This window comes from Nyctereutes procyonoides, unplaced genomic scaffold, assembly GCF_905146905.1.
Source record: "Nyctereutes procyonoides isolate TBG_1078 unplaced genomic scaffold, NYPRO_anot_genome, whole genome shotgun sequence".
NCBI classification, from domain to species: domain Eukaryota; kingdom Metazoa; phylum Chordata; class Mammalia; order Carnivora; family Canidae; genus Nyctereutes; species Nyctereutes procyonoides.
Genome location: NW_026575133.1, coordinates 40,747,918 through 40,767,059, shown reverse-complemented (window position 1 = coordinate 40,767,059; position 19,142 = coordinate 40,747,918). Strand labels below are relative to the sequence as shown.

Sequence of the window (19,142 nt, the reverse complement as noted above, 5' to 3'; positions counted from 1 at the left end):
TAATGGTATCTTGGCAGAAAACTTAATCCTTAATGTAGAAACTGATTTTCTAAAGTAAGTGAAAGAATCATGAACAGTGCTTTCAGAAGCTTTTCAGCCACCTAGACAGAAGTTTTTGATTGCATTTCTTAGTTGTCTGCTTGTGAAACATTTATTAAATAGCATTAGTATACCAACAGAGTTGTTTTGGGGTATATGTGGAGGAAATCACATCTAGTTTTCAGATGCAGAGCTTATATATACATAGTGTACTTTGAGAGTTCTGTGACTTGAATGGAGAACATGCTGTGTCTGCAGGGAGCCTCATCCCAGATCTTGCTCACTTTTGTCACTTTGGGCACCTTCACTTAATGGGTGGAGTTGTGATCTGTGTAAGTGATGTAGAGCTCTTAGGAAAAAACATATCATGTAAATCTTTGATACTACTTTATTTTCATAGATTATGTGAATCTGGTTACTTTATTATAGAAATAAGAATTCCTACTGTCTGTATGTGTTATGGCAGTCCTGGGTTGGAAAAAAAAAGTCTGTTGGAAAAATTAGCCTTCCAGAATGCCTAAAGTTTCCAAACAGCAGAAGTTTACCATAATTAATTTCTGTGTTCTTGATATTTTCTTAGACCACTACAGAGTTCTTTATTTTCTTTTCCTTTTGGTCAAAGAATAGAAAAATGTGACTTGCTGCTCTGTCCTGCTCTTCAGAACTGATTGCCTTTATAGGCTCGTGTTTATTTTATGGAATGATTCCTGGCTGGGTCATCACCAGTGGGGAGGGGGAGGGTTAATCTTTCACTTTTCCTACTAAGACCTGAGTAAGGGAAGTTATAGAAAAGAAGAGCAGCCACAAATCTACTTGAATTCTGATAAGGGTGACTTTTTTGGGTTTTGTTTACTTTGAGGACAGTTTATTATTTTTTTAAATCAAAATGAAAAGCATGCAGAGAATGGTTTTAAATTAAATTGAAGGTACGGGAAAAGGGTTCATCTAAGTATATGTAAAATAGAAATTGAAGCAGAGAGAGCATAATTTTCATGGAGTATTAGACTTGGTAAGAAATAATAGAGTTTATCTAGTCCAACCTCCTACTGGTGAATAAACACTCATTTTGTGTTTATAGAAAAAACTATTTGAAGTTGGAAACAGGAATTTGGGTTTGAAAATACTTGTTGCCTAATTTTTTGTTTTATCTATTGAAGATGTTTTTCCTATTTGAATTATAAGTAACTGAACTTTTATATCTAAAGCCTTAAATATATTTGCATTTATGAGTTACTTAGGGTGTCCTGTTTTTTTTATACCACTGAATGGATCACAGGTAAGAAGGGAATGTTTTTACTTAGGTCAGAAGTCATTCAAATGAATCGTTAATTATAATTTTTAAATCACTATTTGATTATTATGCAAGCTTACTTTATAGGAGATAGAATTTTGCATCTCCTTACAAAATTACGGGTTGCATTCAGGCTGGAGCTCTTACTTGATCTGATCACTTTCTGCCACAAATACATGAACATGTGCATGTGTTTGAGTGTCATGCTCAAATACTTTTAGAGCTATGTATAAATCTATATACTTTGCTGTTTTGTGTGTGTGTGTGTGTGTGTGTGTGTGTGAGTGTGTGTGAATTTTTGTTTTTAGGTGGTAAAAATTGAGAGGGTAATACTTAACTCCAGTTTTGTTGTATGAAGAACCAGAGGAATGATCTTTGTTGTCTTGCAAAAATAAGAGTTTTAAAATGATGTTCATTAAATATTGTGAAATCATCATTCTACACAGGGAGCTAGGTTTAAGACTAGACTGTTGCTTCACTTGCAGATGAAAACGAGAGATTGTGGTTGATTTTAGAGTTCAGCTGTGTTAAACTTTATTGTCCCATTTTACCTTCATTAGTGATAGCATACCACTTTAATATGAATCCATCAACATTTCTGTATAAATACCTGTTATGTTGAGATGCATTGATTTCAGCAGATAACCGCAGTACAGATTTGTAAGGTAGAATGTTATATTTCCAGAATGTGTATTGTTAGCCTTTTTTATGGGCATAGGCTTGATTACTATGATGTAATCAGATAGATGTAACCAGCATTGAAAAAAAAAGAGAAAACATGAGATATGATGAAGGAGAAGTAGCTGCATAACTGACTGGGTATATTTAATACATTAAAAAATAGGGTGTCATGGAGACGTCTTATTCTGTCAGTCCTGTTTCTGAGATCTGAAAATTGTCCATGCTTTGTCCATTGATATGGATGTCCATGTCAGTCCTATTTGGGCTCTTGGAGACCAGAGGAGTTGGAAGTTCAGGAACGGTCTTGTCAAAATTCTCCATCTTGATTTGATATTCACCTTTGGAACCCCGGGTCAACAGAGACGCAAAACAGTGATGTAACATGATCTCGGAGGGTAGGTAGGACGTCCTCCTTTGGCATATTTCTCCAGTGCCTTCCTGCATTGCTGAGAGGAACACAACTAATTCAAAGTGGGGAGGATTTTCATGCTGGAGCAGAGTAGCAAGAGGACTTGATGGTATAATGGAGTGATAGTAGGTTAGTGGAAAGATAAAGAATGGACATTCCTCAGAACTGATGCCATCAAGGTGGAAGTCCACACTGGTCTGGTTGAGTTCACCATTTTCCCTTTCCTGATAGAGTACAGCTGAGACTCGGACACTAGTCAGAGGACTAGGTCGAGTGTTGGCCACTTGGAAAATTAGATTAGGTTTGCCATCTATGTGAGCTACTACTGCTAAGTCCGTAAAGCGAATTGAAAAAGCTCGATTTTTTGGCCGGGCAATCTTCGCCACAAAGGCACCTAAATTAGAAATCAGTGAATTTTTTTTAGAATGAACACTTGAAATATGAATACTATTTCCGAATGAGAAGGGTGTATCAAATAGTTATACGCTTCTACTCCAAGTGAGTTACGAATTGATGAATACATTGTTAATTTGGATAGTCTCATTTGCCTGAAGAATTTTCAACATGTACATACATCCTTATTTTAAAACTATGATTTCAGGAGGCTTAAACAGAATTCATTTTGTTACATAGAAATGTAACTTTGTCTTTTCATTTCTTACAAAATCAGAGAATGATCATTTCTTATATTTCTACCCCCAATTAAAAAAAAAGTAACAAAATAAATGAAATTCATCTGTAATTAGATTATTTCAAGTTGAAGTAGAAATTAGATTCAGAGTCGAATGATTTGGGGTGGGAAGGGGACCAGTAGAATGACTGATACATTGAGGAATTTTTTAACTTTGAAACTTATACAACCTCTTCCCTCCCCTTTATTTTATAAGGCTTTGGCTCTAAAGTGTTTTCAGTGTACATTTATTTATTTATTTATTTATTTATTTATTTATTTATTTATTTATTTATTTTTTCAGTGTACCTTTAAAAGTGCATCTTCTGTGCCCCCAAGCTGTAGGTCAGGATTTCTTAACCATTTTTGTGCCACAAATCTTGTTGGCTGCTGGTGAGATCTGTGGTCCTCTTATCATAATTATGCTTTAAATGCATAAAGTAAAAGACATACGAAGGAAACCAAATATATTGAAATCGAGTTGAACATTTAAAAATTTATAGTACTGTATGTGCTTTAAAATGCCTTAAACAGCAAAATATAGTGGCAGGTTTAATAGTATACTTTGGGGAGTATTGTAGTGTGATATGAAAATATCAGTGATTGCTGTTTGAATCAGAGTTATGGGTATGCTGATACTATTGTTTTTGTTGCCTATGTTTATAATGGAAGGAAATGGTAATTTTCAGGTAGGGGCTAGTGACAAAAGAAGTAAGTTTTTCCTAAGTTCATGAATCCCCTAAATTTTATCTAATGGCTGACCAGTTTAAGAACTTGAGTAGGGAAGTTAAGTAATTTGTTACAGGTTACAGAGCCAGTTGGCAGCACACTGGACTTCATTCCAGGTCACGCTTCATTTGGCTCATTACTTACCTTTTCAGATTATTATTGCATAGTATGTTAAGGCCACGTTTTCTTTTTGATTTGTTTTTTGATTTTTAAACTATATATACACACCATTTACAAAAATGACGCCCTACTTAATTACAGGAAAGTTTTATGTGTTACCAGGTTTATAAATAAAATTTCATTAATCTTTGTGGACGTATATTCAGTAAGAATGTGTATACTTGATCTCTAAATATAATGCTGACTTTGGTGCTCTGGGCTTACTGATAATGAGTAAATGTTGAACAGATAAACTCAGAGGAGGAAATTTTAACCTAGTAAAGAAAATCAAATTCTTCTGTTAGGTAAAATGATTGTCAAAATGTGCATTTAACATATTTATCCACTTATATGACAAAAGTATTTAGTTTCTCTGAAAAAAAAATGCCTTTTAGACTTTTTGTTAATATTCTTTTTGTGTAAGATGTTGCTGCAAGTTAGTGTCATTAATAATCCCTTTTTTCTTAAGGAGTCCAAATAGGTAAAGTTTAAGCATAGAGTCAGGGTTCATATAATTTCATCTCTTATTCCCCTAGTCTTTCTTCAGTCTTAGATATTACTGGCTGATAATGCAAATGAATTATTCTATACCACAGTTGCTTATAATTGGCTATCCCTTCTCCAAACCACTTGTAATTTTTTTTTTTTAAAGAACAAAAACAATTACCTGTGATAAAAGCCTCTAGCATGAGGCCTAGGAGCATTTGTATGGCAAGTAGGGCGATTGCACTTGGACAGTCACCACTGGGGAACATGGTACCATAACCAATTGTGAGTTGTGTCTCCAGGGAGAAGGAGAATGCAGCTGTGAAACTGGTGATGTACTTCACACAGATAGTGTGGTTTTCAGGTGGGGCATCATGATCTAGTTCCAGATCACCATTCATCTCAGCTAGAACATACCAGAGCACTGCAAAGACAAGCCAGTGGACAACAAAAGAAGCAGAAAAGACCAACATCATCCAGCGCCAGCGCATGTCCATTAGGATTCCCCAAGCATCTCGCAGATATGCAAGACCTCTTTGAGCACCATCCATTTGAAGTGTGCTGTGGCCATCCTTGGTGACCATCCTCCGGTATCTCTGAGTTAGGAGAGGAGCAATAACTTTGCAATTACTGCCATCCATCTCAGGCTGTAATTTCTGAAACAAAGAATAAATTAGTAAGCTCTTAACTGTTTTACAGTTAATATTAATTCTGAGACCTCATTCACTTTCTCCTTTTTTTGGAGAAAAAAAGGCTACTGGGTAGGCTTTCCCAGTCTAACAGCTCTTTTTCTCTTCACGTAAGAGAAAAGAGACAATGACTTTTTGACTAAGCCATTCATTTGTTACCTAATCATCACTTGCCTTCAGATATCTCTTATTGTTTCCTTGAATGACTGTTAAAATATTGTTTGCTATTTTAATATTTCCAAGTATATTTCAAAATCCTTAAAGCTTGGGGTTATGGTTCATGTCCCTTTGATATCTTTGTCTCTTGCACATAAAGTATTTATTGATTTGACTAAACATTAGTGTAAATAATGTTTTTATAATTAATATAAATAATTCATAATTTAAATGAATAAATTAAATATGTGTGTTCCTTTATGTAAATAACTAGAAATCATTTGGAAATGCAGTGTTACACTGCAAATGTTTTGAAGCTGAATTCCATGCTAGGACAGAACTAAGCTTTTAGATCCATAGTTCTAATGTATGATTTTTAATTAGCCTATTGAAAGTTTTATGAATAGGCTTTGTTTTTGTCACTTTGTGGCCATTTTCATGGATTCTTTCCTTCTTTGTCTAATGCATTGTCATCCTCTGAATATTCTAGATTCTGATTAGATTGTGGAATGGGGAGAACATTATTTTCTTAGATAAGTAAGAAATTCTAGGTAGAGGTTCCTAGGTAATACTAGTTTTGAAAGTAAGTAAACCAGAGAAAAGCTTCAAGTTTTCATTAAACTAAAATACCAATGAACTAAAATAACCATTAAGGCACCACATGGCCATTTTTGAAAGATAATTAATATAATTAGTTTTTAGCTGTAAACAGTTCAACTATAAATCAGTGGGTGTGTTTTTCTCTGGTGAGAAGAAATCTAAGGTATGCTTTCTGTGTGACGATTTCTATGTCTTAAGACTTTTATGTGGATCTCACAGGAACAGACTGGGAAGTGCGGCTTTGCTTTTTCTTTCTTTTTGTCACAATGCAGTGCTAGGAGTTTACGTTTGACTCTTTGCCTACCTGCTTCCCTCAGAAGTAGATGCTGTTGAGAGTATTATATATCCCCTTCCTATGTTTTGTTTTGTTTTGTCCCTTCCTATGTTTTGAATGATGGTGACACTTAAAGGGAGTAGAGGCATTGGAGCTAAGTTGTTGGTTGAGTTTGCTGGATCTTTTCCTGTGTCTAGGGACTTTGGGGCTGTGGAGACTGCCTTCCTGTGATAATTGGAATTAGACATTGGCTAGTTGGGTATGTTATTTCCCTTTCTCCTTGAGGCTAATTTAACAGATATCAGTGATATTAGAGACATTCTCTTGTATTTTCTTCAGATTTGAATTACTGATGGAACACTGGGATAATGGTTAAAATTTATTTAGAGTAATAACCATTTTATTTTATTTTTTTAAAGATTTTATTTATTTATTTATTTTATTTATTCATGAGAGACACAGAGCGAGAGAGAGAGAGGCAGAGGGAGGCAGAGGGAGAAGCAGGCCCCATGCAGGGAGCCTGACGTGGGACTCAATCCCCGGTCTCCAGGATCACGCCCCAGGCTGCAGGTGGCGCTAAACTGCTGCGCCACCGGGGCTGCCCTAACCATTTTAGTTTCATATTATAAACTTAAAGTCTTAGGTCATTAATGCTTTATAATTCATTATTCTGACAAGTAGTCTTTATTATTTAGTGTATTTTTTTTCCCTTAACATAGCTACTTAATGACTCATTTTGCTAGATTCTTTAAATGTTTTAGGAGACCTTATCTCTGTCCTTTTGAAAGTAACAACAGCAATAATTTTCACTGTGCTAGGTATCTTCATATTGCATTATCTCTAATTCCTTGGTATGTCAGCAGGATAGACCTTTCTTTTGGGTTTGTTCTTAAGATTTATTTGTTTATTAGAGGCAGAGAGAATGTGAACAGGGGGAGGGGAAAAGGAAGATAGAATCCTCAAGCAGATCCCCGCCGATCGTGGAACCCTGTGGCAAAAGTGGATCCCAGGATCCCGAGATCATGACCTGAGCCAAAATGAAGAGTCAGACACTTAACTGACTGAATCATCCAAGTGCCCCAGCAAGATAGACATTATTATTCTGTTTCTCAGATGATGTCACCAGGGGTTAGGCAGATGGGGGCCTTAGATTGTTTGTAATATTATCCTCGTCTGGCTAACTTTACAGGTTAATTTTCTTACTACAAGAAGCTAATTTTCTTACTACAAGAAAGTTTGGTGAAAAAAAAATCTTTCCCAAGATGATATATTTATTTATTTACTATATTTACAAGATAGTCTTTGACAGCCATATTTTTAGCTTCTAGTAGATGTTCTTTCAGTCCCCATAACTATCTCAAGTATCTGTCTTAAACTATTGTTGACTTCACAAATGATTCTCATGACAGTAATGATTAATAATATTGGCCAATATATATTGTTTACTATGTGGCAGTAATAATACCAAACACTTTCAAATGCCTAGTGCAGAGTAACTTCCTAGTGTTAGCTACTTTATTATTATTATTAATAGTGTTCCTTAACTTTCCCAGTAGTACCATTGTAATTTCCATTTTACAGATAAGGAAACTGAGGCATAGTGAATTTCCTAGGATCACAAAGGTAGTGTTATTAGTGAATCTCACACCAAGTCCATAGTCCAGAGTCAGTGCTTCAAAAATAGATATTTTGATCCTGGTTAGCCTTTTGTGAAGAATACTACGTTCCATTTGACTAGTTTTGTTTAGGAGTAATTATAGAATATTTGGGTCTTTAGGAATGCTTAGGTTCAGACCTAAGATTTGTGGTCAAGAAATATATTTTCAGTTAAGGAAGACATCTTGTAAAATTTGAAGATCACAATTATTATGTAGTCTAATCTTCTGAATATTATAGACCAGTACAAATTAAAATGTGGAGAGGAAACTTCTTACATAGCATTGCCAAATTTGTATTTTACCAGGTGAGAAAATAATTTCTAGAATATATCATACTAATTTTATAAAAGAAAAGCCATTTTGACCTTAAAAGAGAAAGAAGGATATAATAAATGTTAATTGGATTCCTTCAGAAAGGTTGTGAATCACCACTGTATTGTCCTTAATGGTTTCTTTTTCTTTTCTAATTTTTTTTCTAGTTTTTTTTTGAGGTGAAATTGGTATCCGACATTATATTAGCTTCAACTTGTTGTTTCTTGCTTCCCATCTGTGTGAAAATGCCCATGATGGACCTTGTACTCTAGTGCATATTGTACTTTAGGATCCACTGTCCTGGTGAATGCTACTAATTGCTGATTGTTTAACAATAGTTTTTTGTAGGGAGAACTTTGTGATTCTTGATTTTCACCTTAAGTTATTAAGTTCTAAAACTCATTACCTAGGGAGATAGCCTTTCTGTATATATTATAGCTAACAAAATTATTATTATTTGGGCTTTTTCAGGATTGTTATTACCTACAGCTTTGTAGCACTTACTCTGGGCTTCAACAATTTCATTCTTTTTCTCTTGGAATTAACTAAATATGTGAGGAAAAAAACCTGTGAACAGGGATGTCAAGGCTAATATCAAAACACCTGTGAACAGGGATGTCAAGGCTAATATCAAAACAGTGAAGCAGTCTCCTTTTTATATATAAGGCTTTGCTGGATCTTTTTAAAATTGTGTTGGTAAGTGGAGTATTCTCAGATTTTGATCCCCATTTAACGATTACCCTGAATAAGTCCATCTTTGGATTTATATAAAGAGTATGGTTTAGTATAACTAAAACAAGGTAGGGAATCTAGCTGACCATGCTCTGGCTCTGTTGGTTACATAGCTGTGTCAGCTGGGCAAGCCACCCAGTCCCCTTGGCCAGGCTTCCTTATATTAAAAAAAGAGAGTCAAAAGGAAATTAAATAATACGATCTTTTAAAATTCTACAAGTTTTAAAATTTATTTCTATTTCCCTCAACTGACATAGGTTTTTTTAGATTATTTTTTTTTCTTCTTTCTCTTATGTATTTTACATCTGCTTGTGTGGTATTTGAAAATTACATTATTGTTGCCTGATACATGTAGATTTTTCTCTTCATCAAATTTAAAAGTGACTGACAGGCATCATTATATTTATACTATTATATTTCCAAGTAATTTTCATATCTTTCCAGGTGTACAAATACCCTTTGATTATGTTTGTCTTGGTTTGTATTTATATGATTCTTACTAACTGATCCCAATAGAAAATAGAATTGAAGCTTGAGAAGGTTTGTTTTTTCTCTCTGTGTGTGGGCTGTAAAGTATTTGCTCATTTACAAACTTCGGTGGATAAAAACACTACTTTATAAAAATGATAGTTTGGCTGCTTCGGTGGCTGTCTAAATTATGGATTCGTTTTACTCATTTGGTTTGTAGTACTTAAAATTATATCTTTTTTGTTGCCATGTTGTAAGGTGGTAGTGTAGTTCATATTAAACAGTTAAGATAATAGGCTATAACTACAAATGTTAAATGATCACAATATTACTATGTATTTGTTCACATCTAGTGTAAAAACTGATTGTATAAAGTCTTAAAGTCATCTCTCCTACCCTCTATAATTGGGGCAAACAGTGTGAGTTCTCTCTTATATAAGCTCAGAGAATCTTTTATATTTTAATTTCTTATTTGTAGAAGCACCTACTAATTTTGGTAATTCTATGCTTAAAAAGACATTTAAAACTAGATAGTCATCACTTTTTTCATGGAATAAAAAAATTGTGTGTGCGGAGATTGTTTGTTCTTGTATACTCATTTTGGGTTTTTTACTCCCTTCCAAAAGAAAGATATCTATCTGTCTGTCTGTCTATCTATCTATCTATCTATAATCCAAGGAAGAGAGGTGAAAATAAAAAAGCCCCTGAATTTTTTTAGGGCCTTTCATTTCTGCTTATTTCTGTATTGTAACATGGGATTGGTGTACATTTAATAAAACAAGAAAATTTCTAGTAATGCTTTCAGTAGGGCTATTACTCCATTTCTAAAATTTAAGGAAAAAGAATAAAGAACCTTAATGTATGACCCTGAAGGTAATATCTTTGTTTTAAAAATCTATTGGCAATATCTAGCTCTGTCCCTATTTGCCACTCAATTTCTTTCTGTTCCCCTTAAGGAAAGAAATAAGAATGAATATTATTTCATGTACTCACCAGTACTTTTGCTGGGTCAGTCTGTGTGCACAGGTAGGTCTTGAGGAAACTTGCAGAGTCTGTCCTTTTGATAAGGTAACTTTAATCTACAAGGCTAGCTTGTGGGTTCTCTTCTTGGACTGGATTTACAGTTCACATTCCTCTGTTTATAATGTCGTGGGGGCTAGTTTCAGCTGAAGATGATGTGATTGGTCACTTAGTCCGCAGGGGGGCCAATGAGCTCTGATCATGTGGAAAAGAATGCTGGTTTGTTAGGAGGTCTTTCTTTACCCAACACAAACCTTAACAATTCTGGAGAAAGCCTCCAGAACTGACTTGGAGAAGGGGTGCATTTTTTCCCTCTAATCAGGACCGGTCTTTAGTAAGTTTGCATAATCTTACTTAAGAGTTTATTTGAAAGTTCAAAGGGATAAAATTCCCTGCAAGATTTCCTTTCAGCCGTCTTTCCTTATATAGCATGTTGAAGTGTGAGATACTGCCTTTACTATTCCTTTTTTTCTCCATTTCTATAGGGAAGGTTTCCTTCGATAAGGACTTTTAAAAAAGCATGAATTAATTAATTGATTTTATGAGTTTTCTTTTCATATTCCATCTCACTAGAATGGCTGCCACTAATTCTAAAACTGATAATATAGGTGATTTAGTTACCTGAATTTTTGGAAGGGAGGGACAAGGAGACAGGCCTTTCTTCTTCTTCTTCTTCTTCTTCTTCTTCTTCTTCTTCTTCTTCTTCTTCTTCTTCTTCTTCCTCCTCCTCCTCCTCCTCCTCCTCCTCCTCCTCCTCCTCCTCCTCCTCCTCCTCCACCTCCTCCTCCTTCTTCTTTTTAAGGCTATGTGCAGAGATCTTAAATAAGAATAGATTTAATTGTTTGGTACCTTGCACTTATCTTTAAAAAACACACCTGTGTCAAGGAGCTGAAGAATTATCTTAAGGCATGCTTTAGTAATGAGGATGGTTTCCTGAGAGGTTTATGGGGTTCAGGGTACAGAAAATTTAACTTAACATCTAAATAGTGTTTACCTAGAAAACGCCTGTGATCTAACTTGTAGCAACCTTAAAGTGAGCTGTGGGATGGTTTTGTGTAATGCTTTTACTGAGCAGTACTTCTCTCCACCTCTGTTAGCTGCTGATTTTAAAACTTTGATCAAATGTCACATGTAAGAGGATCTGAGAAACAAAGGCTGTGATTGTTCAAAGTAAAATCATGGAAGGCCTGCTGGGAAAATTATTAATGTAGACCAATATAATGCTACTTAGAAGGTGAAATCCGTCTTTGTAGATTCCTTCCCCTCCCCCACAATTAAAAAGAAAGTATTAATTCCTTCTTTGTTCTGTAATGCCAAACATTTCAATACAAGTTCAGACACAGCATTGGAAACTTTGACCTTCAGAACTAGAGAAGGTAAAAGCATAAAGTAGGGACTTGTGAGGGTGATGCTTATTCCCTGTACACACTGGTAGGGAATTATACTGTATATCAATTGACAGTTGACTGGGGAAGAAAAAGCCTTAGCAAATACAGTGTGACACTGCCTTTTAGAAAGTACAGGAGTGTATCTGCCATGTGTCTCGCATCAACGTTATGATAATTAAGATGGTGAAGGATTTTACCAAACTTAGAAGCTTCTTTCCATAATATACTGTTTCAGAATATATTAAGGCAGAAATGATTTGGCGAGATGATTGTCAAGAAAGAAATGTCTCAAGTGAAGAAGGGTTCTGGTTTCTGAATTTCTGTAATTTAAAAGTCTTGCTGTGGTTTATAGACCATTCCTATTTGCTAATTGTGTGGATAGTAGACCAGCTTTGGAGTGTCCACTCAGGTGCACAGTACTCCCATTTAATAGTCTGAGGAGTACTATTCATTTCTGTTTGAGATTGCCAGGTTAGCTGAGATGAAACTGATCTTGACATAGATGGTATATCAACTTCACCCTAAGACACATGGGCCCATCTACACAGAATTACTGACTTTAGTTAGAGATGGTTCTAAAACATTTCTTTTATGAATGAACATAAGTGGTAAATATCTGTTCTTTGGTTTATTTTTTATTAAAAATTATAATGATTAAGCAAGGTGCCAAGACCAGATACATTGTTCTATATTAAATTCAGATCTCTGTCCCTAAAGGTATTTGATTTTCTTTCTGGCTAAAGTAATCCAGTGTATAGTCCATAACTATACCAACTTGTACTTGAGACTAACAGATGCTTTAGTTGGAGTATAGTGTCCTGCCTATGTACATGGATAATCTTTCAACTTTAAAACTTTAGCCGTGTTCTATGTTCTTTCTTATATAGTATACCTCGCTTTCTTTAGAAGATGCCTAGTCCCTTTTCAGTTCTGCGTTCAAGTCCAGCTGCTGATCGTCTTCTTCCGTAGAGATTTGCGGCAGTGTTAGGGTATATACCATCAGATGACTGAACATGAGGGTTCAGTTAAAAAAATACCACAAGAGGTATTTTTTTTCAAGGAGATTTTGATATGCTGCAGCCCCTCCAATCTGTCTCTTCCGGTCAGGGATTGTGTTTTCAGGACCAGTGTTAATGAGTGGAGCAGATTGTAACCTCTCAGGGGTTAGGATGGGAGAAAAGTTACACATCTTTGGATATAAAACTTAAACTTCTCCATCCTAGCCATCCTGAGTTTTGTTTACAATTAATTGTGGGGAAAAAAAGTAAATACTAACACCTGGATGGGATTTCCTTTCACTATTTTCTCTGGTGTTAGAAAATATTTTTAGTGTTGATCAGAGAATGTATATCTGAATAGAGGAATACAAAGTTTCTTACTAGAAAAATTTGCACATAAACAAGCTTCAAAGTCTGTCCCATAATTCCACTTTTGCTTTTGGAGTTTGGGTACTTGTAAGTTCCAAGTCTCACAGCTGTAGATTTTATTGGCTGAGTGCCTCTTCGCTCCATCTGAAGTTTTCCATAAACACCATTTTTGGCTGTGAGTCAAACATGCACACAGGTGCCCTTTTACTGCTCTTTCTCCTTAGGAAGTCTACTCAATTAGACCAGACTAAAACCAATATTACATTTTAATTTAATTTAATTTTTAGAAAAATCCTATTCATACTTAATACATTAAGTCAGAAACAACTAAGTATTTACTGCCATTGGGAAAATGTTTATATATGTCATACATTTGCATTTTAGCACCTTTTGTACATTCTTAGTTACTGTTGATATAAGATCATAACTTGTATTATATAGATTGTATAGTTTGATTATAAAACAGTCATATTTGCTCTTTTGAATAGAAGAAAATACATTTTAAATTTGTGTTTCTTTATCTTTTGAAGGTCATAGATACCTTTAAGACTCTTACAAAAACCTTACACCTTTTTCCCTGATAAAAGAAAGCATGCCAGCATAATATTTACTTCTCGTTCAAGGATTCATGGCCCCCAAGTTCATTTATGGACTGTAGGTTAAGGAATATTTGGGTCAGCCATTAAATTTGTAAATTATTCAGTTATGTTTACTTTTCAATCTTGTTTACAAGTTTTTCTGTTAAGATTATAAGAAATCAATTAAAATATTTGCTTACTCAACCTTATTATTGTGCTGGTATTATGGAAGGAGGAGGACTTTGGTTTGAAATGCTGAGGAGGGCCTTGTGGGTATCCCTCACTGGCCACTGTGGAATTCTAGACTTTGTAGACATGAAAGGAACTTTATTTTTTTTTTTTTTAATTTTTTTTTAATTTTTATTTATTTATGATAGTCACAGAGAGAGAGAGAGGCAGAGACACAGGCAGAGGGAGAAGCAGGCTCCATGCACCGGAAGCCCCATGTGGGATTCGATTCCGGGTCTCCAGGATCGCGCCCTGGGCCAAAGGCAGGCGCCAAACCACTGCGCCACCCAGGGATCCCTGAAAGGAACTTTAGATAGCATCCTCTAAGTTGCCTGGGAATGGCTTTTAATATTTTGCTTTTTTTTTTTTTTAAAGATTTTATTTATTCATTCATTAGAGACATGGGGACAGACAGAGAGGCAGAGTCACAGGCAGAGGGAGAAGCAGGCCCCATGCAGGGAGCCCGATGCAGGACTGGATTTTGGGTCTCCAGTCATGCCCTGGGCCAAAGGCAGCGCTAAACCGCTGAGCCACCCAGGCTGCCCTAATATTTAGCTTTTATTTTAAATTAGACCAGTAATACACAAATTATATGCGTTTTTTTTTAAGATTTTATTTATTTATTTATGACAGAGAGAGAGGCAGAGGCAGAAGAGAAAGAGAGAGAGGCAGAGGAAGAAGTCAGGCTCCATACAGGGAGCCCAACATGAGACTCGATCCCAAGACTCCAGGATTATACCCCAGGCCAAAGGTGGCGCTAAACTGCTGGGCCACTGGGGCTGCCCTATATGTTTTTTTTTTTTTTTTAAACAAATCATATAGATCAAATTCTCCTTGAGATTTTCACTCTCAACTCAAATCTACACAAATAGAAATATACTGTAATCATTTAAATGGTTAAGGACTTATTTGGATGTTTTAGAGCAATTCTTGAATTCAGTGTAATTTTTAGTTATATTAGTAGTAATTGGAAATTATTGTATTAGATGGTGCTTGAAGTCATTTTTTTCCTCTCAAAAGAATTTCTCAAGCGAAATTTTTATATTGAAGAATGGGTCTTAACATTTCTGAGGGGTATGCTTTTTTTTTTTTTAAGATTTTATTTATTTGAGAGAGAGAAAGCAAGAAGGCAGTGGGAGGGGCAGAGGTACAAGGGACAAGCCGACTGCACGCTGAGCATGAGTCCAGTGTGGGGCTGGATCTCATGACCTGAAGCTATGACCTGAGCCAAAACCAAGAGTCTGTTGCTTAACTGAATGGAGCCACCCAGGTGCCCCAAGGGATATACATTTTGACATAATTTCTGCTGGAAGATTAACACATTTGGTTCCATCTTCCCCTTTTAGAAATGTCAGTAGTCGTTGTCTATATAAGCTGTACCATGCATAGTATGTCTGTTGCCCTTTTAGAGTTTGTTAGACTTTGATCCCAGAGCTTTCTCTTCATTAGTTTTTCTGTAATTTTTTTTGCTTCTTTCAATGGATTAAGTCTGTGAGTAAACCCAGGTTTAGGAGTTTGAACACCTGTGTTCTATGTCTGATTTGGTCACTACTTAGCTCTATGACCTTGGGAAATTCCCCCTATAAGTATCCCTTTCCTCACAGAACAATTGAGGTGATGATGTTTAACTTAACTCTTATGATTGTAATAAGGATTAGTTGAGATAAATGGATGCATTTTGTCAAGGAAAATTTGACAAATTTTAGGTTATTTGTTTACATGTGTGTCCCTGGGCTGTGGACCTGGGGGATTGATGCTATGTATAAGTTTCTTCTTTATTTTTAATCCTTCGTCTTTAATTGTGTTTGTCCATAGAGGAAAGCACTCATAGTGATGTTTGCTAGAGGTTTGAGTAAAACAGGTAAAAATAGGTAAAGTTAGTACTCATTTTTCAGGGATAAGATTTAGTAGTGCTTACTAAAGTTGAATATACCTCATTTCACTCCTGGCAATTTCACTTTTAGGTATAGATCAACAGAAATACAAACATATACTAAATTTCATATTCAAGAATGCTCATAGCAGCACAATTCATATAGCAAAAAACGAAAAACAACTTCAGTCAGCAGCAGAGTCATATATTGTGGTCTATCTACACAATGAGATCCTGTACAGTTGTGCAAAAGAACAAGCTGCTCTTCTCTGTAACAATGTGGATGAATCTCCCATAATTGTTCCTGTAAGAAGCCAGGCATAAAAAAATTTAAACAACAGGCAAATCTAATCTTTGGAGATGAAAGTCAAAAATAGTGCTTGCTTTGGGAAGGGTTGACTGGAGGGACATGAAGATTTTTGAAAGCTCCTGATATTTTCTTTTTTATTTCTATTTCTATTAACTTTTTATATTTTAAGTAGGCTCCATGCCCATTGTGGAGCCCAGTGGCAGGGCTTGAACTCATGATCCTGAAATTAAGACCTGAGCTAAAATAAAAAATTGGACCCTTGGCCAACTGAGCCACCCAGGAACCCCAGATATTTTCTTTTTCTTTCTTTTTTTTTTTAAATTATTTTAAAGGTTTTTTTATTTATTAATGAAAGAGAGAGAGAGGCAGAGACACAGGCAGAGGGAGAAGCAGGCTCCATGCAGGGAGCCCAATGCGGGACTTGATCCCGGGTCTCCAGGATCGCAACCCAGGCTGAAGGCGGCGCTAAACCTCTGAGCCACCCGGGCTGCCCGATATTTTCTTTTTTATTTTATTTATTTATTTTTAGGGTTGTTTGTTTGTTTATGAGAGACAGACAGAGAGAGAGAGAGAGAGAGGCAGAGACACAGGCAGAGGGAGAAGCAGGCTCCATGCAGGGAGCCCCACGTGGGACTCAATCCTGGGTCTCCAGGATCACGCCCTAGGCTGAAGGTGGCGCTAAACCACTGAGCCACCGGGGCTGTCCTGATATTTTCTTTTTAAAATCTTAGTCATGTGGATGTATTTGCTTTATTGAAACTCTTTGAAAGTACATTTGTGATTTATGTACTTTTTGGCAAGAATTGTTATACTTCAATAATAAGTTTTCATAAAGGAAGGAGGAGGAATGGAGTGAAGTCCACTTAAAAGTTCTTGAATTTCTCTCACCTTTCTTTTATGCATATGACAGTGACTCCCAAAGGCGGAACTCCACCTACCTTGCACTTACATGTGGGATGTTTGACATGTCAGAACTATATTATTCTGGCTTTCTTTAGTTTACTGGAGAAGTTGTCATCTTAATCTTTCCATTGAAGACATATCAAAAAATATATTGCAGTTGAGGAAATAAGCACTCAGTAACAGAATTTGAACTCCTTTGTTATAGAATTTTTGAGCTAGAATGGGCTGGTGTTCCTGTAAATTCAGGCAGCCTTCTTAACACATACTTTTAAATTGGGAATTGGGTCTTTTTTTTTTTTTTTTTTTTAAAGTGAAGGTGTATAGATCAGAACTGCAGCCAAAATTTAAAATCACATGTAGTGGGGATCCTTGGGTGGCTCAGTGGTTTGGCACCTGCCTTTGGCCCAGGGTGTGATCCTGGGGTCCTGGGATCGAGTCCCACATCAGGCTTCCTGCATGGGGCCTGCTTCTCTTCTGCCTGTGTCTCTGCCCCTCTCTCTCTCTGTCTCTCATGAATAAATAAATAAAATCTTTAAAAAAATAAAATCAAGTGTAGTGACTACAAGATTTTTATTCTTTATTTAGTACTGTGCTCTTCTTTAATCTTTAAGATACCTGTTCAGATTGGTTTTGGGACAAGGTATGACATAGTCATTCAAAGATTGTGAGGTACAGGTTGAAAATTACAAGATGATTTTCAAGAAGTAGAAAACCCAGATTTTGTTTCTTCCTATATTTCCCCTACTTTTGCCCTATTCTTCTTTTTTTATTTTTAAGTAATCTCTATATCAACGTGGGGATTGAACCTACACCCCAAGATCCAGAGTTGCATGCTCTTCCAACTGAGGTAGCCAGGTGCCCCTGCCCCATACTGTTTTAAAATTTTTTCCTATTCTTAGGTACTAATAGGAAAAATATATGTAGGACTGACAAGTATAAAGGTAAAACAGTTTAGGAAAAAATGTAAACCACACAAAGGGACATAAAGTCAGTAAACAACATGAAAAATCTTTGATACAAAAAATTCATATCTGAGCCATATTAGTGTACCACTTTACAACTATTACAGTAGTAAAAGTTTTTTAAAAAAGGATAGCAGCACTTAGTATCAATAATGTGAAATGGTGTGTTGATTTGACCCTTTTTTTTTTTTGACCCAAAAAGGCAGTGGATGAAGTCTGTCATCTGACTTAGTAATTGCATTCTTTGAAGCTTTTTCGGAAGACATAGTTCAGAAAAGCAGGTATTTCTTGCCTCATTATCTATAGTTCACAAAAAATTGGTTATAAAGTAAATGTCCAGTCAAATAATCTAGTAGATTATGCTGTGGCAGCAAGAGCTACCTGGTATGTACCCATTTGTATAATTAGGAAGATGTATAATCAGAGAGGAGTATTTGCTGTGGATGGAGAGTAGATTACAGAATAGTAGGTATATTGATTGCAACTATGAAAAAATATAAAGTTAGGTAAAAGCCAACAACAGATAGGGTTCTGTTTCTAAAACTGATGGATTACTAGTACTTTTATTTTTAATTTTTTGCAGTGTATCCTCTATTAGAAAAAATTAAAATCATAGTGACCAGTTTTTGATAAGCATTTTGCCATTTGTGCTCTTTTGCTTGCTTTGCTATGTTCATTAGTTTTTCAAGGCTTAGTGTAAAAGTAGGTGAAAGAAAGTAAGTGTTTCATCTAGCACATCCATCATGTGATTACTACTGTATTCCCAAGTCATTGCATGGTACCTGGCACAAACTGCTTGTGACTGATTATATTGGTTTAAAAGCCATTTCCCATCATTTGTCTATATATGTTTCCATTTTATCTATGTATTAGGGATTTTTTTTTTTTTAGATTTATTTCTTTATTTTCAGGGAGAGCATGGTGGGGAGGTACCAAAGGAGAGGGAGGAGAGAATTTCAAGTAGACTCCCTGATGAACATGGAGCTTGATGCAGGGCTCAATCTCATGACTCTGAGACATGACCTGAGACAAAATCAAGAGCCAGGTGCTTGGATGCTTAACCAACTGAGCCACTGAGGTGCCCCTGTATTAGGGGTTTCTTTAAGGTTTTTTTTTTTGTGAGTACAGTTACAATTTTCATCAAGTCATGTAATATATGT

General features: G+C 35.7%; 2 protein-coding genes across 8 annotated transcripts in view; one reads left to right on the top strand and one right to left on the bottom strand.

The window, feature by feature from the left end:
- The window catches only part of GIGYF2 (GRB10 interacting GYF protein 2), a 137,509-nt gene that overhangs the window by 60,578 nt on the left and 57,789 nt on the right, over positions 1-19,142 (top strand). The gene's annotated exons all lie outside the window — the stretch shown is intronic.
- Positions 2,131-5,174, bottom strand: KCNJ13 (potassium inwardly rectifying channel subfamily J member 13). The gene is made up of 2 exons (XM_055346009.1): positions 4,646-5,174; positions 2,131-2,814 (listed from the first exon to the last, which is right to left on the bottom strand). Exons 1-2 carry the CDS (start codon positions 5,103-5,105, stop codon positions 2,192-2,194), a joined length of 1,083 nt encoding a protein of 360 aa, XP_055201984.1. The 5' UTR covers positions 5,106-5,174; the 3' UTR covers positions 2,131-2,191.

Coding starts and splice junctions, on each gene's coding strand:
- KCNJ13 (XM_055346009.1), bottom strand. CDS start 5,105: ATGGATGGCAGTAATTGCAAAGTTATTGCTCCTCTCCTAACTCAGAGA. Junction 2,815..4,645: donor GCTAGAGGCTTTTATCACAG/GTAATTGTTTTT, acceptor TTTCTAATTTAG/GTGCCTTTGTGGCGAAGATT.